The sequence below is a fragment of the Pseudophryne corroboree genome, chromosome 10, assembly GCF_028390025.1.
Source record: "Pseudophryne corroboree isolate aPseCor3 chromosome 10, aPseCor3.hap2, whole genome shotgun sequence".
Taxonomy (NCBI): domain Eukaryota; kingdom Metazoa; phylum Chordata; class Amphibia; order Anura; family Myobatrachidae; genus Pseudophryne; species Pseudophryne corroboree.
Window position 1 is genome coordinate 22,231,628 of NC_086453.1, and position 26,999 is coordinate 22,258,626.

At 45.4% G+C, this 26,999-nt stretch overlaps 1 protein-coding gene across 2 annotated transcripts in view; it reads right to left on the bottom strand.

The window, feature by feature from the left end:
- Nucleotides 1–12,465: 12,465 nt before the first annotated feature.
- Nucleotides 12,466–26,999, bottom strand: part of LOC134965834 (IgGFc-binding protein-like) — a 217,785-nt gene continuing 203,251 nt past the window's right edge. For both annotated transcript variants that reach the window (XM_063942208.1, XM_063942209.1), the window contains 3 exons: nt 17,136–17,504; nt 15,431–15,714; nt 12,466–12,827 (listed from right to left, as the gene is read on the bottom strand). In XM_063942208.1, the coding sequence (XP_063798278.1) occupies nt 12,818–12,827; nt 15,431–15,714; nt 17,136–17,504 (663 nt within the window). In that variant the 3' untranslated portion in view covers nt 12,466–12,817. The remainder of the gene's footprint in view (nt 12,828–15,430; nt 15,715–17,135; nt 17,505–26,999) is intronic.

Here is a 26,999-nt window from a genome sequence, read left to right on the forward strand (position 1 = left end):
CCATTCTTTATACCGTCGTCATAGTGTCATACTAGTTGTTACGAGTATACTACTATCTCTTTATCAACCAGTGTACAGTGCGGTAGTTCACGGCTGTGGCTACCTCTGTGTCGGCAGTCGGCAGGCAGTCCGTCCATCCATAATTGTATTATTATTATAATATATACCACCTAACCGTGGTTTTTTTTCCATTCTTTATACCGTCGTCATAGTGTCATACTAGTTGTTACGAGTATACTACTATCTCTTTATCAACCAGTGTACAGTGCGGTAGTTCACGGCTGTGGCTACCTCTGTGTCGGCAGTCGGCAGGCAGTCCGTCCATCCATAATTGTATTATTATTATAATATATACCACCTAACCGTGGTTTTTTTTCCATTCTTTATACCGTCGTCATAGTGTCATACTAGTTGTTACGAGTATACTACTATCTCTTTATCAACCAGTGTACAGTGCGGTAGTTCACGGCTGTGGCTACCTCTGTGTCGGCAGTCGGCAGGCAGTCCGTCCATCCATAATTGTATTATTATTATAATATATACCACCTAACCGTGGTTTTTTTTCCATTCTTTATACCGTCGTCATAGTGTCATACTAGTTGTTACGAGTATACTACTATCTCTTTATCAACCAGTGTACAGTGCGGTAGTTCACGGCTGTGGCTACCTCTGTGTCGGCAGTCGGCAGGCAGTCCGTCCATCCATAATTGTATTATTATTATAATATATACCACCTAACCGTGGTTTTTTTTCCATTCTTTATACCGTCGTCATAGTGTCATACTAGTTGTTACGAGTATACTACTATCTCTTTATCAACCAGTGTACAGTGCGGTAGTTCACGGCTGTGGCTACCTCTGTGTCGGCAGTCGGCAGGCAGTCCGTCCATCCATAATTGTATTATTATTATAATATATACCACCTAACCGTGGTTTTTTTTCCATTCTTTATACCGTCGTCATAGTGTCATACTAGTTGTTACGAGTATACTACTATCTCTTTATCAACCAGTGTACAGTGCGGTAGTTCACGGCTGTGGCTACCTCTGTGTCGGCAGTCGGCAGGCAGTCCGTCCATCCATAATTGTATTATTATTATAATATATACCACCTAACCGTGGTTTTTTTTCCATTCTTTATACCGTCGTCATAGTGTCATACTAGTTGTTACGAGTATACTACTATCTCTTTATCAACCAGTGTACAGTGCGGTAGTTCACGGCTGTGGCTACCTCTGTGTCGGCAGTCGGCAGGCAGTCCGTCCATCCATAATTGTATTATTATTATAATATATACCACCTAACCGTGGTTTTTTTTCCATTCTTTATACCGTCGTCATAGTGTCATACTAGTTGTTACGAGTATACTACTATCTCTTTATCAACCAGTGTACAGTGCGGTAGTTCACGGCTGTGGCTACCTCTGTGTCGGCAGTCGGCAGGCAGTCCGTCCATCCATAATTGTATTATTATTATAATATATACCACCTAACCGTGGTTTTTTTTCCATTCTTTATACCGTCGTCATAGTGTCATACTAGTTGTTACGAGTATACTACTATCTCTTTATCAACCAGTGTACAGTGCGGTAGTTCACGGCTGTGGCTACCTCTGTGTCGGCAGTCGGCAGGCAGTCCGTCCATCCATAATTGTATTATTATTATAATATATACCACCTAACCGTGGTTTTTTTTCCATTCTTTATACCGTCGTCATAGTGTCATACTAGTTGTTACGAGTATACTACTATCTCTTTATCAACCAGTGTACAGTGCGGTAGTTCACGGCTGTGGCTACCTCTGTGTCGGCAGTCGGCAGGCAGTCCGTCCATCCATAATTGTATTATTATTATAATATATACCACCTAACCGTGGTTTTTTTTCCATTCTTTATACCGTCGTCATAGTGTCATACTAGTTGTTACGAGTATACTACTATCTCTTTATCAACCAGTGTACAGTGCGGTAGTTCACGGCTGTGGCTACCTCTGTGTCGGCAGTCGGCAGGCAGTCCGTCCATCCATAATTGTATTATTATTATAATATATACCACCTAACCGTGGTTTTTTTTCCATTCTTTATACCGTCGTCATAGTGTCATACTAGTTGTTACGAGTATACTACTATCTCTTTATCAACCAGTGTACAGTGCGGTAGTTCACGGCTGTGGCTACCTCTGTGTCGGCAGTCGGCAGGCAGTCCGTCCATCCATAATTGTATTATTATTATAATATATACCACCTAACCGTGGTTTTTTTTCCATTCTTTATACCGTCGTCATAGTGTCATACTAGTTGTTACGAGTATACTACTATCTCTTTATCAACCAGTGTACAGTGCGGTAGTTCACGGCTGTGGCTACCTCTGTGTCGGCAGTCGGCAGGCAGTCCGTCCATCCATAATTGTATTATTATTATAATATATACCACCTAACCGTGGTTTTTTTTCCATTCTTTATACCGTCGTCATAGTGTCATACTAGTTGTTACGAGTATACTACTATCTCTTTATCAACCAGTGTACAGTGCGGTAGTTCACGGCTGTGGCTACCTCTGTGTCGGCAGTCGGCAGGCAGTCCGTCCATCCATAATTGTATTATTATTATAATATATACCACCTAACCGTGGTTTTTTTTCCATTCTTTATACCGTCGTCATAGTGTCATACTAGTTGTTACGAGTATACTACTATCTCTTTATCAACCAGTGTACAGTGCGGTAGTTCACGGCTGTGGCTACCTCTGTGTCGGCAGTCGGCAGGCAGTCCGTCCATCCATAATTGTATTATTATTATAATATATACCACCTAACCGTGGTTTTTTTTCCATTCTTTATACCGTCGTCATAGTGTCATACTAGTTGTTACGAGTATACTACTATCTCTTTATCAACCAGTGTACAGTGCGGTAGTTCACGGCTGTGGCTACCTCTGTGTCGGCAGTCGGCAGGCAGTCCGTCCATCCATAATTGTATTATTATTATAATATATACCACCTAACCGTGGTTTTTTTTCCATTCTTTATACCGTCGTCATAGTGTCATACTAGTTGTTACGAGTATACTACTATCTCTTTATCAACCAGTGTACAGTGCGGTAGTTCACGGCTGTGGCTACCTCTGTGTCGGCAGTCGGCAGGCAGTCCGTCCATCCATAATTGTATTATTATTATAATATATACCACCTAACCGTGGTTTTTTTATACCACCTAACCGTGGCAGTCCGTCCATAATTGTATACTAGTAAACTATCCAATCCATCCATCTCCATTGTTTACCTGAGGTGCCTTTTAGTTCTGCCTATAAAATATGGAGAACAAAAAAGTTGAGGTTCCAAAATTAGGGAAAGATCAAGATCCACTTCCACCTCGTGCTGAAGCTGCTGCCACTAGTCATGGCCGAGACGATGAAATGCCAGCAACGTCGTCTGCCAAGGCCGATGCCCAATGTCATAGTACAGAGCATGTCAAATCCAAAACACCAAATATCAGAAAAAAAAGGACTCCAAAACCTAAAATAAAATTGTCGGAGGAGAAGCGTAAACTTGCCAATATGCCATTTACCACACGGAGTGGCAAGGAACGGCTGAGGCCCTGGCCTATGTTCATGGCTAGTGGTTCAGCTTCACATGAGGATGGAAGCACTCAGCCTCTCGCTAGAAAACTGAAAAGACTCAAGCTGGCAAAAGCACCGCAAAGAACTGTGCGTTCTTTGAAATCCCAAATCCACAAGGAGAGTCCAATTGTGTCGTTTGCGATGCCTGACCTTCCCAACACTGGACGTGAAGAGCATGCGCCTTCCACTATTTGCATGCCCCCTGCAAGTGCTGGAAGGAGCACCCGCAGTCCAGTTCCTGATAGTCAGATTGAAGATGTCAGTGTTGAAGTACACCAGGATGAGGAGGATATGGGTGTTGCTGGCGCTGGGGAGGAAATTGACCAGGAGGATTCTGATGGTGAGGTGGTTTGTTTAAGTCAGGCACCCGGGGAGACACCTGTTGTCCGTGGGAGGAATATGGCCGTTGACATGCCAGGTGAAAATACCAAAAAAATCAGCTCTTCGGTGTGGAGGTATTTCACCAGAAATGCGGACAACAGGTGTCAAGCCGTGTGTTCCCTTTGTCAAGCTGTAATAAGTAGGGGTAAGGACGTTAACCACCTCGGAACATCCTCCCTTATACGTCACCTGCAGCGCATTCATAATAAGTCAGTGACAAGTTCAAAAACTTTGGGTGACAGCGGAAGCAGTCCACTGACCAGTAAATCCCTTCCTCTTGTAACCAAGCTCACGCAAACCACCCCACCAACTCCCTCAGTGTCAATTTCCTCCTTCCCCAGGAATGCCAATAGTCCTGCAGGCCATGTCACTGGCAAGTCTGACGAGTCCTCTCCTGCCTGGGATTCCTCCGATGCATCCTTGCGTGTAACGCCTACTGCTGCTGGCGCTGCTGTTGTTGCCGCTGGGAGTCGATGGTCATCCCAGAGGGGAAGTCGTAAGCCCACTTGTACTACTTCCAGTAAGCAATTGACTGTTCAACAGTCCTTTGCGAGGAAGATGAAATATCACAGCAGTCATCCTACTGCAAAGCGGATAACTGAGTCCTTGACAACTATGTTGGTGTTAGACGTGCGTCCGGTATCCGCCGTTAGTTCACAGGGAACTAGACAATTTATTGAGGCAGTGTGCCCCCGTTACCAAATACCATCTAGGTTCCACTTCTCTAGGCAGGCGATACCGAGAATGTACACGGACGTCAGAAAAAGACTCACCAGTGTCCTAAAAAATGCAGTTGTACCCAATGTCCACTTAACCACGGACATGTGGACAAGTGGAGCAGGGCAGGGTCAGGACTATATGACTGTGACAGCCCACTGGGTAGATGTATGGACTCCCGCCGCAAGAACAGCAGCGGCGGCACCAGTAGCAGCATCTCGCAAACGCCAACTCTTTCCTAGGCAGGCTACGCTTTGTATCACCGCTTTCCAGAATACGCACACAGCTGAAAACCTCTTACGGCAACTGAGGAAGATCATCGCGGAATGGCTTACCCCAATTGGACTCTCCTGTGGATTTGTGGCATCGGACAACGCCAGCAATATTGTGTGTGCATTAAATATGGGCAAATTCCAGCACGTCCCATGTTTTGCACATACCTTGAATTTGGTGGTGCAGAATTTTTTAAAAAACGACAGGGGCGTGCAAGAGATGCTGTCGGTGGCCAGAAAAATTGCGGGACACTTTCGGCGTACAGGCACCACGTACAGAAGACTGGAGCACCACCAAAAACTACTGAACCTGCCCTGCCATCATCTGAAGCAAGAAGTGGTAACGAGGTGGAATTCAACCCTCTATATGCTTCAGAGGTTGGAGGAGCAGCAAAAGGCCATTCAAGCCTATACAATTGAGCACGATATAGGAGATGGAATGCACCTGTCTCAAGTGCAGTGGAGAATGATTTCAACGTTGTGCAAGGTTCTGATGCCCTTTGAACTTGCCACACGTGAAGTCAGTTCAGACACTGCCAGCCTGAGTCAGGTCATTCCCCTCATCAGGCTTTTGCAGAAGAAGCTGGAGGCATTGAAGAAGGAGCTAACACGGAGCGATTCCGCTAGGCATGTGGGACTTGTGGATGCAGCCCTTAATTCGCTTAACAAGGATTCACGGGTGGTCAATCTGTTGAAATCAGAGCACTACATTTTGGCCACCGTGCTCGATCCTAGATTTAAAGCCTACCTTGGATCTCTCTTTCCGGCAGACACAGGTCTGCTGGGGTTGAAAGACCTGCTGGTGACAAAATTGTCAAGTCAAGCGGAACGCGACCTGTCAACATCTCCTCCTTCACATTCTCCCGCAACTGGGGGTGCGAGGAAAAGGCTCAGAATTCCGAGCCCACCCGCTGGCGGTGATGCAGGGCAGTCTGGAGCGACTGCTGATGCTGACATCTGGTCCGGACTGAAGGACCTGACAACGATTACGGACATGTCGTCTACTGTCACTGCATATGATTCTCTCAACATTGATAGAATGGTGGAGGATTATATGAGTGACCGCATCCAAGTAGGCACGTCACACAGTCCGTACTTATACTGGCAGGAAAAAGAGGCAATTTGGAGGCCCTTGCACAAACTGGCTTTATTCTACCTAAGTTGCCCTCCCACAAGTGTGTACTCCGAAAGAGTGTTTAGTGCCGCCGCTCACCTTGTCAGCAATCGGCGTACGAGGTTACATCCAGAAAATGTGGAGAAGATGATGTTCATTAAAATGAATTATAATCAATTCCTCCGCGGAGACATTGACCAGCAGCAATTGCCTCCACAAAGTACACAGGGAGCTGAGATGGTGGATTCCAGTGGGGACGAATTGATAATCTGTGAGGAGGGGGATGTACACGGTGATATATCGGAGGGTGAAGATGAGGTGGACATCTTGCCTCTGTAGAGCCAGTTTGTGCAAGGAGAGATTAATTGCTTCTTTTTTGGGGGGGGTCCAAACCAACCCGTCATATCAGTCACAGTCGTGTGGCAGACCCTGTCACTGAAATGATGGGTTGGTTAAAGTGTGCATGTCCTGTTTTGTTTATACAACATAAGGGTGGGTGGGAGGGCCCAAGGATAATTCCATCTTGCACCTCTTTTTTCTTTTCTTTTTCTTTGCATCATGTGCTGATTGGGGAGGGTTTTTTGGAAGGGACATCCTGCGTGACACTGCAGTGCCACTCCTAGATGGGCCCGGTGTTTGTGTCGGCCACTAGGGTCGCTAATCTTACTCACACAGCTACCTCATTGCGCCTCTTTTTTTCTTTGCGTCATGTGCTGTTTGGGGAGGGTTTTTTGGAAGGGACATCCTGCGTGACACTGCAGTGCCACTCCTAGATGTGCCCGGTGTTTGTGTCGGCCACTAGGGTCGCTAATCTTACTCACACAGTCAGCTACCTCATTGCGCCTCTTTTTTTCTTTGCGTCATGTGCTGTTTGGGGAGGGTTTTTTGGAAGGGCCATCCTGCGTGACACTGCAGTGCCACTCCTAGATGGGCCCGGTGTTTGTGTCGGCCACTAGGGTCGCTAATCTTACTCACACAGCTACCTCATTGCGCCTCTTTTTTTCTTTGCGTCATGTGCTGTTTGGGGAGGGTTTTTTGGAAGGGCCATCCTGCGTGACACTGCAGTGCCACTCCTAGATGGGCCCGGTGTTTGTGTCGGCCACTAGGGTCGCTAATCTTACTCACACAGCTACCTCATTGCGCCTCTTTTTTTCTTTGCGTCATGTGCTGTTTGGGGAGGGTTTTTTGGAAGGGACATCCTGCGTGACACTGCAGTGCCACTCCTAGATGGGCCCGGTGTTTGTGTCGGCCACTAGGGTCGCTTATCTTACTCACACAGCGACCTCGGTGCAAATTTTAGGACTAAAAATAATATTGTGAGGTGTGATGTGTTCAGAATAGGCTGAAAATGAGTGTAAATTATGTTTTTTGAGGTTAATAATACTTTGGGATCAAAATTACCCCCAAATTCTATGATTTAAGCTGTATTTAGGGTTTTTTGAAAAAAACACCCGAATCCAAAACACACCCGAATCCGACAAAAATAATTCGGTGAGGTTTTGCCAAAACGCATTCGAACCCAAAACACGGCCGCGGAACCGAACCCAAAACCAAAACACAAAACCCGAAAAATTTCAGGCGCTCATCTCTACAAATGTTTGCCGATGGGATGTTCCGTTTCCTGCTCGTTTTTTGAATGGTTTAGCACATTTTTACATTGGTGCGTGGAGTCTTCTTCAGGGGGTCATGGAGTTGCGCATTACCTCGATGATTTCCTATGTGTGGGACCGGCGAATTCGCAGCGCTGCAGCGACTTGCTGTTCAGCATCCGAGCGTTGTTTTTTGACTTTGGCGTTCCTGTGGCCGAGGATAAAACGGAGGGGCCGGTTTCCTGTTTGTCGTTCTTGGGGATTGAAATCGACACGGTGGCGGGATCGTGTCGCCTTCTGCAGGCCAAGGTTGCGAAGCTCCGCAAGGTTATTTGCCAGTTCGTACGGTCGCGCAAAGTCACGCTGAGGCAAGTGCAGTCCTTGCTGGGCCTTTTGAACTTTGCTTGTCGGGTGGTCCCGATGGGCAGGGTTTTCTGCCAAAAGCTGGAAAGGGCGACGGCGGGGTGTGCCAGGCCGCATCATTTCATCCGCTTGTCCTCCGAGATTAAGAGGGATTTGGCCATATGGGCCTTGTTCCTGGAGGATTTCAACGGAGTGCGTATCTGGCTGGCCCCAACGGTCGACAGCGCTCGGTTACAGCTGTTTACCGACGCGGCGGGTTCCTCTGGGTTCGGTTGCTACCTAGAGGGGTCTTGGTGCGTGGCCTCGTGGCCTGAGGAATGGCATCGCGAAGGTTTCACTAAGGACCTTTTGCTGCTGGAGCTTTTCCCCATTATGGTGGCGCTAGAGGTTTGGGGCGATCGTCTGGCTCATCGCAGCATTTTGTTTAGATGTGACAATCTGGGCATGGTGCATGCGATCAATAACCAGAGGGCGAAGTCGCTGGTGGTTCTGAGGGTGCTTGGCCGATTGCTGCTGACATGCTTGCATAAGAATGTATGGTTCCGCGCGCAGCATGTGCCAGGACTTGAGAACGAAATTGCCGACGCGTTGTCCAGCGGTCAGTGGGAGAGATTTTGTTTGTTGGCACCCGAGGCCGATGAGCGGGGGTTTCAATGTCCCGGTTATGTCTGGCAGGTGATCGGACCGGACTGGAGGGTCTAGCGATGCGGTCAGTGGCTCTGAATACGCTGAAGGCTTACGGTCAAGCTTGGAGCGAGTGGGAAGAGTTTGTCCGAGGACGTAGTCAAGAAGGTAAGAGCGGGCATCGGATGATGCTTTCTTTTATTTGACAGCTTTTTGTCACGGGTAGGTCCAGAGCGGTGGTGTCCCGGTACTTAGCAGGGATTTCGTTTTTTAATAAAATCAAGGGTGTCCCTGATGTGACGAAGAGCAGGCTTCTGATGAAAGGGTGGGCGCGCGTGGCGCCAACGCCGCCTGATAGGCGTTGGCCCATCGATGCGGCCTTGCTACCGGCTGTCATCGAGGCGGTTGGCGGGATCACGTCGTCAATTTTTTAATCGCTTTTGTTCCGGTTGGCGTTCTCCATGGCTTACCACGGAGCCTTTCGGGTTTCGGAGCCTGTAGCGCCATCTAAGCGGGCAGACTTGCGCATGCATCTGGTTGACGTGGTGGTGGGTGAGAGGTCCTTGCTGTGCAGATTGCGTCGCTCTAAGACGGACCAGGTAGGTAGAGGGCGATGGGTCACCTTGGTTCCGTCGCTGGAGGAGAGCATTTGCCCGGAGAGGTTGGCATCAAAATATGCAGCGGTTCGGCCCGGTGGGCAGGGGTCGTGGTTGCTGCATTATGACGGTTTACCTTGCTGAGTCGCTGTCTGGCGAGCTTGGGCCTTTCACCCGCTGCTTTCGGTACGCATTCTTTCCGAATCGGGGCGGCGACGTCAGCTGCGTCGGCGGTGTTTTGCGGAAATCCAGGCAGTGGGGCGATGGAAGTCGTCAAGTTACAGACGATATATTCGCCCAGTTCCATGAGTTGTTTGTTTGACTAACAGTTCAGTTTTATTAGTCGTTGTATAAGTTCATGTTGTAAAGTTAAGTACGTCCTTGTGTAGTGTGTCTGTTTGTCTCCTCTGTTCATCCTACTCAGGGATTAGCTACTCGCCGCTGCTGGCAGCGGGGGTCTGGAGTTCTTTTGCGATTTTTTTGCCTGACTTGACGGACTGAATTCTAACCTACAATTCGGCTGATCAGTTCAAATCAAAGTCCCTCAGCAGGTTTTTACGCTTTGACCTCCAGCTGAGTTCTTACATATTTTTCCCATTTTATACCCCCCCCCCCCATTTTATTTTCCTTATATTATTTAGATTTTTCCCGTTGTGTGTTTATGTTATGCTTCGATTGGCTGGAAGCTTGTTTAGATCGGCTAGGCCGTGACTTCTGCAAGACATGAAAAACCCTTTTTTCTTTTGGCAGATCCTTCAGGTTAATGCGTTTAATAAACTCCTGTTCGGATACTTATTAACCGATTTTTACTCCTTTCCTTCTCTTCAGGTTGGTTAGAAGATGATTTGGCAATCTGGGTGGTTGGCCACTCTTATGTTTACTGGGCAGCCAGGTTTTTGGCCTCGGAGGGGGCACAGATGTTTCCTAGGGCTCATGGCGTTCGTTGGCTTGGTGGGCGGGGGATGATGTGGAAAGATCTGAAGAGTAGATTGGTCAGTCAGGTCAGCGAGCATGGAGTCCCTAGGGTGCTGGTTGTCCATTTAGGTGGCAACGATCTGGGGAAGAGGACATCTTTGGAGCTGCGGTGGGCCATGATGGAGGATCTGGCCAGTGTGGCCGCAGCGTGGACCAATTGTGTCTTGGTGTTCTCTATGATGGTGCCAAGGTTGCGTTGGCAAGGAGTGGCGGACGGTCGTCCGATTGATGAGGCCAGGCAAAAGGTGAATGCGGCGGTGGCGAAGTGGGTGTTGGCCCACGGAGGGAAAGTGGTTCGCCACCCTAGGATTCGGTTTCCGTGACAGTCACCTTTTTCGGCCTGATGGTGTGCATCTGTCCAATGAGGGGATGCTGTTTTTCCTGGAGGATCTGTTTCTGGTGTTGCAGGAGTTAGGTTGAGGGTATGGTGGCGGTGCAAAGACTCTGGGGAAGAGTCTTTCGCTGTTGGCGGAAAAGAACGGCAGGTTGTAATTTGACTTGTTAGTTGCAGTTGTTTACAGTATTGGTGTGGTTTAGGTGCACTCACCTCCATTGACTTTTAAGGCCGCTAGATCACCCATCAGGGGGCAGCGTCATCACCCATCCGGGTGGGCAGTCAGCGTGGAGGTCTGAGTCAGGCACCTATAACCTATATATGGTTTGTGGTAAATTAGGATCGTTTGGGTTGTAATGTTTTTTGAGGTTATCGTCAGTTGAATATAGCCGTTCTTTTTTCTGCCACCATATGCCGGCTGAATCGGCATGTTAACTTAAATTTTACTTTACAGGTTTTTTCTAATGGTTAGGGTACAATAAATAGCTAACAATTTTCTGCCAAATTCAAGTCTCCGTGTCGTTATTTCTTGGTATTAAAGGTATTGAATGCTTTACTTTTGAATAAGGGTCCACACACTATCATTAGGAGGTTTATCACAGTGATAAAGTACCAGCCAATCGGCTCCTAACTGTCATTTTTCAAACACAGCCTGTGACATGACAGTTAGGAGCCAATTGGCTGGTGCTTTATCATAGTGATATTTATCACTTTTCAGGCTTAGTACATCTCCCCCAATAGGAGAGATGCAGCAAGCACTACCTTTTGCCTGTGATGCATCCTCTCATTACATGGATAATAGCATTTAGTAAGGCTGTATGCTTGAATAAAAGATTGCAAAAAGGACAGTTCTACTGATAAAAGCTGTCTTTTGCGATGATCGAAAATACAGGTTTATGACCTGGCCCAACAGAGCCCTGATCAACAGCGAGTCAGTCTGGGATTACATGGAGATAAAAGGATTTGAGCAAGCCGACAGACACTTAAGAGCTGTGCAAGTTCTCCAAGATGTTTGGAAAGGAGGGCTAATTCAGAGTTGATCGTAAGTGCACGTCTAAGATCAGTTGCTCAGACATGCGGGGGGACGCCCAGCATAGGGCTAGTCTACCCTGCATGTCAGGCTCTGCCCCGCCGCACAAGTACAAAAGCATTGCACAGTGGTGATGTTTATGTACTTGGCGAGTTGCTCGCTCCTGCACGTTGGGGAGCTACTCGTCGCAGTGGCTGCGTGTGATGTCATGGCCGCCCCCCGCACGGTCCGGGAACTCCTGCGTTGCCCGGACCGTGCCCCTAAAACGGAGGACAAACCCTTTCGGCCCGCCCCCGCCTGTCAATCAGGCAGAGGCGATTGCAGGGCAAAGATGGCCGGCAGCTGTCTGGCATGCGACAACGGACAGTAGCGATCAGGTCTGAATTAGGGCCAGAGTTCCTTCAAAAACTGTGTGCAAGTGTACCTAGAAGAATTGATGCTATTTTGAAGGCAAAAGGGTGATCACACCAATTATGGATTTAGAATGTTCTTCTGTTCACTTTGCATTTTGTTAATTGATCAAAATAAAACTATTAACACTTCTATTTTTGAAAGCATTCTTACTTTACAGCATCCCCCCCCCCCCCCCACACACACACACACACACACACACACACACACACCTGCCTAAAACTTTTGCACAGTACTGTATATATGCCTTCTAGGAGAGTATACAGTGGGTATATTTTGATCCTGCAGGGCAGATACAGTACAGGTGAGTAAGAATTTCTAGCTATCAGGCGCATACGACACAGATATGCATTTGTATACACCTTGGTTAATGTAAATTAAAGTTCTATACCATTTACAACGAGCTCGTTTTTGTTAAGAATAATTTTTGCAGAAACTTCAAAATTCCACCTTTATTTTTCAAACCTTTCTGCATTTTACTGCACTGGGTGATTTACATTTATACAGTCAAAGCAACAATTCACAGGTAGATGCATTTACCAACTTGTTATTAAAGCAAGGAAAGGCCCAGTGTTAAGCAGTTGTTGCAGGCTGGCAGTCATAGGCCACTGAATTCCTGCACTATGGAACAAGAGGTATACTGGTCACTGGTAGAAAGGTTACACAATGCACAGTACATAAACACTTTCAATGGATCTAAAATGTAGCAATTTTCAATAATTACAGAGATCCTATGTATACGCTCATTCATTTCATATTTTCAGTGATCAATTGGGTCATCCTCTAGGTGTCTTCTTACTAGCTCACACATTACTACAGGAAAAGAAAAAAGAAAGAAAAAAAAAGTTAAAATCTGGTAATTCACATATTAGAAATACAAAAAGAATTCTTACAAATGTTCAGAAAGTACAACGGACATATCCGTAATGTCATATCTGAAGCGTTTTCCCTCTGTGCTAATACCCATCTGCCCCCAGGTCTTTTCTGGTCAGATTCTAGAACGGGGGTGCTCAACTAAGAGCATTAAAAAGATAGATATCTATCTGCATTTAAGACTTCTGAGATCTGCAAAATAGAGCGTATGCCTATGAGCAATAATTAAGTACTATTTAGACATGTCTGACAATACAGAATAAATTTGGAGTCATTAAAACTTAGATAAACATATATTGATACTATATCTAAACTTTAAAACTGTAGCTACAGTATTGTGTTGATATCACTCCATTTTTATGTATAAAGCCTGTTATGCCTGAGGGTTTGGGTTGGCGTGAGAGGCGGGAGCAGCTGATGTTTGGATGTAGCAGAGACTTAATCCAACTTTTACTCATGGAGTGATGTGCACATTAGTGTGTGAGGGCAGAGCCGTATCTAAACATTTTGGTGCTCTCTGCCAGAAATAGTATTGGGGGAAGCTGTACTAGAACCAGATTGGAACTAGACTGCCACCTTAATATCAGGGAGCTCAGCACAGAGCTGCATAAACTAGAGACGCAACATTGTACTGGCCATTTGGGAGAGGAAAAGCTACTCCCTTTATAGGTATCAGTCTCTTGTGATTGGCAAGTGGGATCAGCTGATTGAGAATAGTGATTGGAATGGCTGAGATAGATCAGTTGACTTCCTCCAACATCGCTGCATCCATGTCATTGTTTTGGAGGGAACTTTGACTGAGGAAATAGGCTCGGACTCTTGAGGAATGGAGGGAGAGCGGTGTGCTACGAAGAGCGATGCCCGGAGACTGTGTGACACTGAGGGAAGTGCAGAGAAGCAGCAGTGTGGACAGATCTCAGCGCCCGCATACAGCTCCCAGCGATACCTGCTATCAGCATGGAGGACATGGTGAGAGCAGACTGTAACGCCAGCATGGAGAGACACCGCAAAGGTAAGTAAGATGTTCTAGAACTCTGGATCGTGACATAGCCAAAATCTTTAACCACTGCCATTGTGTATGGTCTACTCTATGGGTTTTTGCATTACTATAAAAATTGAATGCCAGCATGGAGAGACACCGCCAGAGCCGTCTTAACAGCAGGGTAGGCCCCTGGGCACAACAATGCACTGGGCCCCCTACCCATCCTCCAGCGGTAGGGGTGGTGGGTGCTATCAGCAGCAGCATTGATGTCCCGTGGGCGGTAAGGGGTGTTCTATCTACCGCTCAGCATGTAGGATCTGTAGCAGTAATTTCTGCTAATTACTCCTTTACTGCACAGATGGGGCTAAACTGTAGAAGAGGGCATTGGGCTGAATGAAGGGGCCCCGGTACATGACTTCCGGGGTGGTAGGGGTTGTTTAATACACAGGGGAGGGGTTGATAGTGGAGTGGGCTTAATATTCATAATTTTCCGGTGGGAGGGCAGCTTGCTTGACTGCAGATATCTCCAGTTCCTGAAAATATATTTCTTAGCTTTGAATGGGATAAAAAAACTAGAGAGTCCCACCTGTCAGGAGATACTGGGGACTTGGGGATCAGAGTTCAGGAGCCAGAGCAATTCACCAACGAAAATCTATAACTGCATATTAGGCGCGTGAGGCTGGAGCAGGGACCAGCTGCTTGAAGGCTGATATCTCTGGTTCTGGGCATAGTAGAGACAAGCTGCCAGTGTCCACTAAAAGGGGAGAGTCCCAGATTTTGGAGAATACCCTAAGAAATACTCTAAGTCAGACAGAACCCGAGAGATTTGGCTGGGAACAGCAATTAACAGGCTTGGATGGGGACCACTGCTTTCAAGTCAGATATCTCCGGTTCCCCAGGGCCGATTTAAAAAAATCTGGTACCCCTGGAAAGAGGGGACCCCCAGCTATCAGCATAGGGCCTTTATACTCTTGGGGCCCTTGGGCAAGAGCCCATTAAGCCCATACGAAAAGACGGCCCTGGACACCGCAAAGGCAAGCAAGATGTTCTAGAACTCTGGATCGTGACATAGCCAAAATCTTTAACCACTGCCATTGTGTGTGGTCTATTCTATGGGTTTTTGCCTTACTATAAAAATTGAATAAGCTTTCACAACTGACAAATCATAAATACTATTATGTTCCTAACTGAATGTAAATTCTGAAGAGTAAATAAGTCATGAATCATTTGGGGACACCAGAAGTTCTGTGATTCCAGGTAATAGATTTTGTCCTGCCAAGGAATGGCTCATCTATGCCAGTGTAAGATCTACTAAACTATTTTACCATCTTGGACCTTAAGAACTGAAATAAGGGCATCTATTGCATTCATACTTCCAGTTTCTTCCACATTATTAGCAGAAGAGAAATGGGTGTAGAGTGTATCCTTTATGACTACTAACAGTAATAGGGCCATTTTAATAGGATCATAGATCAGTTTCATATTAGAAAGGCCCACACAAGGGTTAAAGGCAGAAAGAAAGCAAGTGTAGAGCGACCATAATGTAGAACACTTTGCTTACCAGCTGTTGAAGTCATAAGCTCTCCAAGATGCTATGAGTTGCAAAATGTCCTTGACCACCTTCCCTCCAGGAGCCCTGAGGTCATCAAAGGTGTCTCCATTAAAATTTCCACAGACACCACAAACTGACTCAGACAGACCCTCGGAAACCCAGAGCAAGAGGTTTCCACTGTTGCTTAACTCAATCTTCAAGTCTGTGCCAACCTGGATAATGACGGCGCTATCTCCAGTGTTGGCTGAGACAAAGGCAAACACAGTAGGAAGAGCAGCCAAGCGCCCATTAACCTGAAAAATACATATGGAATTAGTTCCCACTTATTGTAATGCAAATTCTTAGGTCACATTTGTCCAGAAAAAAAATAAAAACACACACGCACACACACAAGAAAGCAGGAATCTGGTTGGATAACTCACTAAATGTGGAATAAAGCAATTTCTCTTAATAGCTTTATGTAGCTTTCTCGTAGTTTTTACTTTTATCTTGTTGAACGTGTGAAAACTAATTCTCTAGACCAGTGGTTCTCAAACTGTGTGCTGTGGAACCCTAGGGTACCTCAGGCACTTACAGGGGGATCTTGATCTGGTGGTCCAGGACCAATTCAAATGTATGGTCAATGTAATAGGCAAAACTGGCGATTGTAGCTGCAAATCATAAAATATGTTGGTAAACATACTGTAAGTGAATCTTGTTTTTTTTTTTACCACATAATTGAGCCCAAGGATGTCATAAAAACACAAATTTACTTAATTTAAAAAAAAAAAGTTTCAAATTTTAGACATGTTTGGTCTAGGGGTGCCGTGAAAAAAAATCTGAATCAAAAAAGTTTAGGAACTACTGCTCTAGACTAGAAGCTCTTTCCTTAATTTGACATTGGTTAAGAAACATTTCTGGTACCACCGTCACCACTGAGGATCCTAACAATGTAGGGTATATGGTTGGCGCCACAAGAATACAAGTGGGTAAATAAGATTTCCCCTGGGGGAAGGGGAGAGAGAGAAAATAAAAAATAAAAAAGGAAGGGCAGACTAGATGGGCCAAGTAGTTATCTGCCGTCAAATTCTCTAAATAAGGCTCTATCTTCGGGCTGTTTAAAAATCTTAACTACCAACTCCCAAAACAACTCTTGAAGATCATTTAAATTTAATATCATGACCTATACCAGAAATAAACTACTACTACTACTACTACTGTCAGTACTGTATTATCCTTGTCCTGGAGTGTGACTATTCCAATAAATGACCGTATCACTCATAGCAGCCCACTAGATTCAGTGGTTACCCAAATACTTTCTAAACTGTGCAGCTCCTCTCAGACCCCCCCCCCCCCCCAAAAAAAAAAAAAAGGTAGAAGAACCCATCACTCCCTCACCTCAGGGGACAATGGACATATCAATGAACAGATATATTTTCCAAAAATACTGCCTTTTTTTTTAGTAGGAACCCTGTTAGCAAGGTTGAACTGCTAACAAATGTTACAAGTAGGGGCAGTGCAATACATCAGAGTAGTAAAAGTTAGAGCTTCCATTCTGCTCTTCTGAGAATACTAAGCGGCACTGCTCATGTGGGTGTAGCCACGCAGAAGTACCTCCCCTGAAGTTGTACCTTTTTTAAAAATCTGAAATATTCTACTGATGAGTCATTACAGAGAATCTGATGTGAGTTGCTGAGACTATAACATGGTAGCAAGTGCTGTGTAGGCTACTTACCCAGACTTCCTTATCCTTGGAGATAGTCACTAGGCCACCAGGAAGAAAGATATGGATTCTTGAGACAGATGGTGCTTGTCCACAACTTTGGATATCGGCAAGAACTCTGAACCACTCGGATGCATCCATGTTACACAGAGATGCAACCTCCAATAGGCCATTTGCAATGGTTCCTCCTGAGAGGCCATCAAATGTGACCAGCTTCTGTGGGTTTACAGAACATTCACCATCCACCATGTAGCAACCTCGCACACCACTGACGAGACCACAGCGCTGCTTGGAAGTACAGGAAACTGCTGTGCAGGTCACACCACCAGCTTGGCATTTGCATTGAAGGCTACAGTCTTCATTGACAAAGGACTCTCCCTCCTAAATAAAATTAAAAGGACTATATATCAGAATGCCGTTATCAAGTATAATGTGTCCATGTACACAGATTCAATTTCCTTACAGAGGACCTAGCCTTGTGTAAGATACTCTAAATGTGTTCAAATTGTGTGCAGGTCAGTCCTGCACAAAGAGGTGTCTGTCAGAGCCGCCACTAGACTTTTTGGTGCAATGTTCCAGAGACGGCACCCCCCCCCCCCCCCCGTTTTTTATTTTTTTCCAATTGGGACATAAAGGCGCATGCTATGATGCCCCTTCCTATATTATATATCTATATCACACACACACACGTTTCTAGACCATTGCAAGAAAATGGAAGTGGACACAAATCCTCTTTATACCAAGTTCATGCACTTAACTTGAGAGCTCTCCATTGTTCAGTTACAATACAGTTTATTAAATAACACATTTCAATATACTGCCATACCCAGGATTCAAACCTATAACCTGTTGAATTCTAATCAAACACCTTACTCATCGAGCTATTTGATCCTACATAAAAGACTGACTATCGGTCGTTCCAGCTATCCCTCCTATTACCGAAATCATTGCTCAAACTAAATGTAGCTATTCAGTTGGTTGTGTTTTTTCATATATATTCTGTGAGTTATTTCCTTTACTTATTATTTATGGTTTCTTTTTATATTTATTTGTGCTGGATCCAAGTATTCTGTGACAGCCACAGTTAATATGTCCAATTTAAAGAAAAAAAAGAAAAGAAAAAAAAAAGGGTGAGATTGATCACACTTTTCTAATTTATTACTACACTGCTCAAAAAAATAAAGGGAACACTAAAAAAACACATCCTTGATCTGAATGAATGAAATATTCTTATTAAATACTTTGTTCTTTACATAGTTGAATGTGCTGACAACAAAATCACACAAAAATGATCAATGGAAATCAAATTTATTAACCCATGGAGGTCTGGATTTGGAGTCACACTCAAAATTAAAGTGGAAAAACACACTACAGGCTGATCCAACTTTGATGTAATGTCCTTAAAACAAGTCAAAATGAGGCTCAGTAGTGTGTGTGGCCTCCACGTGCCTGTATGACCTTCCTACAATGCCTGGGCATGCTCCTGATGAGGTGGCAGATGGTCTCCTAAAGGATCTCCTCCCAGACCTGGACTAAAGCATCCGCCAACTCCTGGACAGTCTATGGTGCAAGCGATGGAGCGAGACATGATGTCCCAGATTTGCTCAATTGGATTCAGATCTGGGGAACGGGCGGACCAGTCCATAGCATCAATGCCTTCATCTTGCAGGAACTGCTGACCCACTCCAGCCACATGAGGTCTAGCATTGTCTTGCATTAGGAGGAACCCAGGGCCAACTGCACTAGCATATGGTCTCACAAGGGGTCTGAGGATCTCATCTCGGTACCTAAGGGTAGTCAGGCTACCTCTGGCGAGCACATGGAGGGCTGTGCGCCCCCCCCCCCCCCCCCCAAAGAAATGCCACCCCACACCATTACTGACACCCACTGCCAAACAGGTCATTCTGGAGGATGTTGCAGGCAGCAGAACATTCTCCTTGGCTTCTCCAGACTCTGTTACGTCTGTCACATGTGCTCAGTGAGAACCTGCTTTCATCTGTGAAGAACACAGGGCGCCAGTGGCGAATTTGACAAATGCCAAACGTCCTGCACGGTGTTGGGTTGTAAGCAAACCCCCCCCATGTGGATGTCAGGCCCTCATACCACCCTCATGGAGTTTGTTTCTGATCATTTGAGTAGACAATTGCACATTTGTGGCTTGCTGGAGGCCATTTTGCAGGGCTCTGGCAGTGCTCCTCCTGTTCCTCCTTGCACAAAGGCGGAGGTAGCGGTCCTGCTGCTGGGTTGTTGCCCTCCTACGGCCTCCTCCACGTCTTCTGATGTACTGGCTTGTCTCCTGGTAGCACCTTCATGCTCTGGACACTACGCTGACAGACACAGCAAACCTTCTTGCCACAGCTCGCAATTATGTGCCATCCTGGATGAGCTGCACTACCTGAGCCACTTGTGTGGGTTGTAGACCTCATCTCATGATACCACTAGAGTGAAAGCACTGCCAGCTTTCAAAAGTGACCAAAACATCAGCCAGAAAGCATGAGAAGTGAACTGTGGTCACCACCTGCAGAACAACTCCTTTATTGGGGGTGTCTTACTAATTGCCTATAATTTCCACCTGTTATCTATTCCATTTGCACAACAGCATGTGAAATTGATTGTCAATCAGTGTTGCTTCCTAAGTGGACAGTTTGATTTCACAGAAGTGTGATTGACTTGGAGTTACATTGTGTTGTTTAAGTGTTCCCTTTATTTTTTTGAGCAATGTACTTGGTGATAAGAACAGAAATATAAAGATTGGGAACAACTTCAAGAGACTGTGTAAGCACCAAGTCACATCACAGAAGGAGAAGACTGCCCTCTAGTGGTGAGTTGCTGATGGGGCATGGCCACATAATGTTAGGTTGGGACTGTGGCTTTCTACTCTTTGGCACGTTTGACCATGTTACTTTTAAATAGGTGAAAAAGTTATTTTTTTATAACTGCAGAGCGATAAATCATGACACTTTTATTTAATTATTCATATGAAAGTGTCATTGTTTGCTGTGAAATAAAGAATAGTGAAAAAGAAAAAATGTTAATGTGTCAAACCTAGGTTCTGCAGAGACAATGGTGTTCATTCCGAGTTGATCGCTCGCTAGCAGTTTTTATCAGCTGTGCAAACACTATGCCGCCGCCCACTGGGAATGTATTTTAGCTTAGCAGAAGTGCGAACGGCTGTATCACAGAGCGCCTGCAAAAAAAATTTGTGTAGTTTCAGAGTAGCTCAAAACCTACTCAGCGCTTGCGATCACTTCAGACTATTGAGTTCCAGAGTTGGCGTCACACACCCGTCTAGCGTTCACCCAGCCACGCCTGCATTTTCCCTGGCACGCCTGCGTTTTTTTCGAACACTCCCTGAAAATGATCAGTTGCCACCCAGAAACGCCCTCTTCCTGTCAATCACTCTGCGGCAACCAGTGCGACTGAAATACATCGCTAGACCCTGTGCAAAACTACATCGTTCGTTGTGCCTGTACGTCGCGCGTGCGCATTGCGTCGCAATATGCAGAACTGCCGTTTTTTAGCCTGATCCCTGCACTGCAAACAAATGCAGCTAGCAATCAACTCGGAATGACCACCAATGGGGGGTTTTTCAATTTTTTGAAAAGTCAGTTGGGTGTCTGTTTTTTCCTATCTAATAGACTGACACCCAACCGACTTCTCAAACAATTGAATATCCCCCAATAAGTCTAATTTTCACTGATAGGGGCATACTGTACTGCATTTATTATACTCCATTATCTCCTGAATGTATTACAGGAGTTCTCAGATATCTGCTGCGGCTTCCCAGTTTCTGATCATAATAGCAGCTCTGATAGGTTTCTATGGGATTAACCAGGCTAGAGCTAGAAAATGCTAAGATTTTGCCCCATTCATATTGCCAATTTAAAATCTTAGGATGGCCTTAGTCATTGCAGGGATCAGTATGAAATACCTACAATCAAAATCCCAACGGTCAAAATCCTGACAAGGTCAAACTAATGACATTTAAATTATCGACAAGGTCAAAATTCTGTCATTTAAAGTGTTGACAGGTCAAAAAGTTGACAAGAGTTTTTCATTGTTTTTTGGTGTGTATGTCGGCATAGGTCAACATTGACACCGTATAAGTGTACCATGTCCCCTCGTATGGCTCGCTGTGCTCGGCACACTATTATATTCCCCCTCCAGGTCCACTGGGATGGTAAAGAAGGAACAAGTCGGTTTCAATTAAAAAATCATGTTGACTTTTTGACCTGTCAACATTTTAAATGTCGGTATTATGACCTTGTCGGTATTTTAAATTTCGGCATTTTGACCATGTCGGGATTTTGACCTTGTCTGGATTTTGACCGTCGGTCAATGGTTGTCGGTATGTTGACTGTCGGGATTTTGATAGTAGGTAAATTGACCGCATCCCATTGTAGCCTATGGACTACATATAACATCATTTACCTGGAGATGGATCCTTCAGATCCCTCCCCAGTACCAGCCTCATGTCTGATGACATTCATGTGCAGTAGGCTGACCAAGGACACCCAGCATAAAGTAAAGGTATAACTGATGTGATCACGTTACTTACACATCGCAGGGACCGGCTTCCATCAGAGAGCTTGTTGTCCCTGGATGTCATTTTTAAATCATCCCTGCGGCAGAGAACTTCCTTTTGCTGCGACTAGCAAATTCTAATTATAGGGTTTAAAACCTGATAAATACTAGAGATGAGCGGGTTCGGTTTCTCTGAATCCGAACCCGCACGAACTTCATGTTTTTTTTCACGGGTCCGAGCGACTCGGATCTTCCCGCCTTGCTCGGTTAACCCGAGCGCGCCCGAACGTCATCATGACGCTGTCGGATTCTCGCGAGGCTCGGATTCTATCGCGAGACTCGGATTCTATATAAGGAGCCGCGCGTCGCCGCCATTTTCACACGTGCATTGAGATTGATAGGGAGAGGACGTGGCTGGCGTCCTCTCCGTTATAGTAGAAAAGAGTAAAGACTGAGTGACTTAGTTATAATTGTGGGGAGGATTGGGGACGGGGAGCAGCTGTTAGGGAGTACAGTGATTTAGATTAGGAGAGAGAGAGAGAGAGAGATTGACCTGATTTACTGGAGCTTAGGAGTACTGTAGAAGAGAGTGCAGAGTTTACTAGTGACTGACCACAGTGACCACCAGACAGTGCAGTTTTATTTAATATATCCGTTCTCTGCCTGAAAAAAACGATACACACAGTGACTCAGTCACATACCATATCTGTGTGCACTGCTCAGCCCAGTGTGCTGCATCATCTATGTATATATTATATATCTGACTGTGCTCAGCTCACACAGCTTATAATTGTGGGGGAGACTGGGGAGCACTGCAGTGCCAGTTATAGGTTATAGCAGGAGCCAGGAGTACAAGACAGTCACATACCATATCTGTGTGCACTGCTCAGCCCAGTGTGCTGCATCATCTATGTATATATTATATATCTGACTGTGCTCAGCTCACACAGCTTATAATTGTGGGGGAGACTGGGGAGCACTGCAGTGCCAGTTATAGGTTATAGCAGGAGCCAGGAGTACATATTATATTAAAATTAAACAGTGCACACTTTTGCTGCAGGAGTGCCACTGCCAGTGTGACTGACCAGTGACCTGACCACACTGACCACCAGTATAGTTAGTAGTATACTATATTGTGATTGCCTGAAAAAGTTAAACACTCGTCGTGTGACTTCACTTGTGTGGTGTTTTTTTTTTTATTCTATAAAAAACTCATTCTGCTGACAGACAGTGTCCAGCAGGTCCGTCATTATATAATATATATACCTGTCCGGCTGCAGTAGTGATATATATATATTTTTTATATCATTATTTATCATCCAGTCGCAGCAGACACAGTACGGTAGTTCACGGCTGTAGCTACCTCTGTGTCGGCACTCGGCAGTCCGTCCATAATTGTATACCACCTAACCGTGTTTTTTTTTCTTTCTTCTTTATACATACATACTACGACATCTCTTTATCAACCAGTCTATATTAGCAGCAGACACAGTACAGTACGGTAGTTCACGGCTGTGGCTACCTCTGTGTCGGCACTCGGCAGTTCGTCCATAATTGTATACCACCTAACCGTGGTTTTTTTTTCTTTCTTCTTTATACATACATACTACGACATCTCTTTATCAACCAGTCTATATTAGCAGCAGACACAGTACAGTACGGTAGTTCACGGCTGTGGCTACCTCTGTGTCGGCACTCGGCATTCCGTCCATAATTGTATACCACCTAACCGTGGTTTTTTTTTCTTTCTTCTTTATACGTACATACTACGACATCTCTTTATCAACCAGTCTATATTAGCAGCAGACACAGTACAGTACGGTAGTTCACGGCTGTGGCTACCTCTGTGTCGGCACTCGGCAGTCCGTCCATAATTGTATACCACCTAACCGTGGGTTTTTTTTCTTTCTTCTTTATACATACATACTACGACATCTCTTTATCAACCAGTCTATATTAGCAGCAGACACAGTACAGTACGGTAGTTCACGGCTGTGGCTACCTCTGTGTCGGCACTCGGCAGTCCGTCCATAATTGTATACCACCTAACCGTGGTTTTTTTTTCTTTCTTCTTTATACGTACATACTACGACATCTCTTTATCAACCAGTCTATATTAGCAGCAGACACAGTACAGTACGGTAGTTCACGGCTGTGGCTACCTCTGTGTCGGCACTCGGCAGTCCGTCCATAATTGTATACCACCTAACCGTGGTTTTTTTTTCTTTCTTCTTTATACGTACATACTACGACATCTCTTTATCAACCAGTCTATATTAGCAGCAGACACAGTACAGTACGGTAGTTCACGGCTGTGGCTACCTCTGTGTCGGCACTCGGCAGTCCGTCCATAATTGTATACCACCTAACCGTGTTTTTTTCTTTCTTCTTTATACATACATACTACGACATCTCTTTATCAACCAGTCTATATTAGCAGCAGACACAGTACAGTACGGTAGTTCACGGCTGTGGCTACCTCTGTGTCGGCACTCGGCAGTCCGTCCATAATTGTATACCACCTACCCGTGGTTTTTTTTTCTTTCTTCTTTATACATACATACTACGACATCTCTTTATCAACCAGTCTATATTAGCAGCAGACACAGTACAGTACGGTAGTTCACGGCTGTGGCTACCTCTGTGTCGGCACTCGGCAGTCCGTCCATAATTGTATACTAGTATCCATCCATCTCCATTGTTTACCTGAGGTGCCTTTTAGTTGTGCCTATTAAAATATGGAGAACAAAAATGTTGAGGTTCCAAAATTAGGGAAAGATCAAGATCCACTTCCACCTCGTGCTGAAGCTGCTGCCACTAGTCATGGCCGAGACGATGAAATGCCAGCAACGTCGTCTGCCAAGGCCGATGCCCAATGTCATAGTACAGAGCATGTCAAATCCAAAACACCAAATATCAGTAAAAAAAGGACTCCAAAACCTAAAATAAAATTGTCGGAGGAGAAGCGTAAACTTGCCAATATGCCATTTACCACACGGAGTGGCAAGGAACGGCTGAGGCCCTGGCCTATGTTCATGGCTAGTGGTTCAGCTTCACATGAGGATGGAAGCACTCATCCTCTCGCTAGAAAAAAGACAAGACTTGCGGCAAAAGCACAGCAAAGAACTGTGCGTTCTTCGAAATCACAAATCCCAAAGGAGAGTCCAATTGTGTCGGTTGCGATGCCTGACCTTCCCAACACTGGATGGGAAGAGCTTGCGCCTCTTTTTTTCTTTGCGTCATGTGCTGTTTGGGGAGTATTTTTTGGAAGGGCCATCCTGCGTGACACTGCAGTGCCACTCCTAGATGGGCCAGGTGTTTGTGTCGGCCACTAGGGTCGCTAATCTTACTCACACAGCTACCTCATTGCGCCTCTTTTTTTCTTTGCGTCATGTGCTGATTGGGGAGGGTTTTTTGGAAGGGACATCCTGCGTGACACTGCAGTGCCACTCCTAAATGGGCCCGGTGTTTGTGTCGGCCACTAGGGTCGCTAATCTTACTCACACAGCTACCTCATTGCGCCTCTTTTTTTCTTTGCGTCATGTGCTGATTGGGGAGGGTTTTTTGGAAGGGACATCCTGCGTGACACTGCAGTGCCACTCCTAAATGGGCCCGGTGTTTGTGTCGGCCACTAGGGTCGCTTATCTTACTCACACAGTCAGCTACCTCATTGCGCCTCTTTTTTTCTTTGCGTCATGTGCTGTTTGGGGAGGGTTTTTTGGAAGGGACATCCTGCGTGACACTGCAGTGCCACTCCTAGATGGGCCAGGTGTTTGTGTCGGCCACTAGGGTCGCTTAGCTTAGTCATCCAGCGACCTCGGTGCAAATTTTAGGGCTAAAAATAATATTGTGAGGTGTGAGGTATTCAGAATAGACTGAAAATGAGTGGAAATTATGGTTTTTGAGGTTAATAATAATATGGGATCAAAATGACCCCCAAATTCTATGATTTAAGCTGTTTTTTAGGGTTTTTTGAAAAAAACACCCGAATCCAAAACACACCCGAATCCGACAAAAAAAATTCGGTGAGGTTTTGCCAAAACGCGGTCGAACCCAAAACACGGCCGCGGAACCGAACCCAAAACCAAAACACAAAACCCGAAAAATTTCAGGCGCTCATCTCTAATAAATACTGAAAGTATCAGTCTTGAAAAAGTTCAAACATGTTGCATATACCGATGTGAATAACATTACGGGAAAACTCCAAGTTAAGGAAAGTACAGATGGGATATGGGGGGTCATTCCGAGTTGTTCGCTCACTAGCTCTTTTTAGCAGCATTGCAAACGCTAGGCCGCTGCCCTCTGGGAGTGTATCTTAGCTTAGCAGAATACCAAACGAAAGATTAGCAGAATTGCTACTAAATATTTTCTTGCAGTTTCTGAGTAGCTCAGAAAGAAGGGTATGATTCCGCACCAGTCCAAAAGGACTGAGCCTTGCGGTACTCCAACTGATAGAGGTAGAGAAGAGGAGGTGGAATCAGAGAAGTGAACACTGAAAGAACGATTAGAGAGGTAGGATTAGAACCAAGTAAGGGTTGTGTCCAGAAGACCTAGGGATTTTTGTATTTATATAAGAGAGTGGTCACCAGTGTCAAAAGCAGCAGAGAGATCTAGAAGAATAAGAAGTGTGTAATGGCCTTTCGATCTAGCAGTGACTAGATCTTTCACTACTTTGGTCAGTGCCGTCTCTGTGGAGTGTTGGGCACGAAAGCCTGACTGAAGTGGGTCCAGTAAGTTGTGGGAGTTAAGAAAGTGTGTGAGGTGAGTGTAGGCAAGTCTCTCAAGTAGCTTGGAGAGACATGGGAGCTGAGAGATGGGACGGTAGTTAGAGAGAGTGTTTGGGTCAGAATTGTGTATTTTCAGAATGGGAGTAATCACTGCATGCTTAAACAGAAAAGGAAAGATACCAGTAGAGAGAGAGAGATTACAGATTTTAGTTAAGGTTGGGATAAGAACAGAAGCCAAAGTTTTACTGACTTGTGAGGGTATAGGATCAAGAGGAGAGGTAGTGGAGTAGGAGGATGAAAAAAGTGTTGATACTTCATCTTCACTTGTGGGATCAAATGAAGAGAAAGTGTCAGAGGGTTCAGGTAGGGAACTGAGCAGGTCACTGGCTGAGTTAGAGCCAATTCAGTAAGGACAGCAAATTCTGCTAATAAGCAGAATTTGCTATCCCTTTGGATTGCATGCTGGGGGCAGCCCATAGCTTGGCAACGCCACCCAGCATGCAGACTGGTGCCTCCCCCAATTCCACAAGCAGAAATTGTGAAGGCATCGCAATTTCTGCTTTTTAGCAGAAACTGTGGAAGCCTCTTGCTGGCACAGCTTATCTAAGCCCTCAGGAGTCCCGCC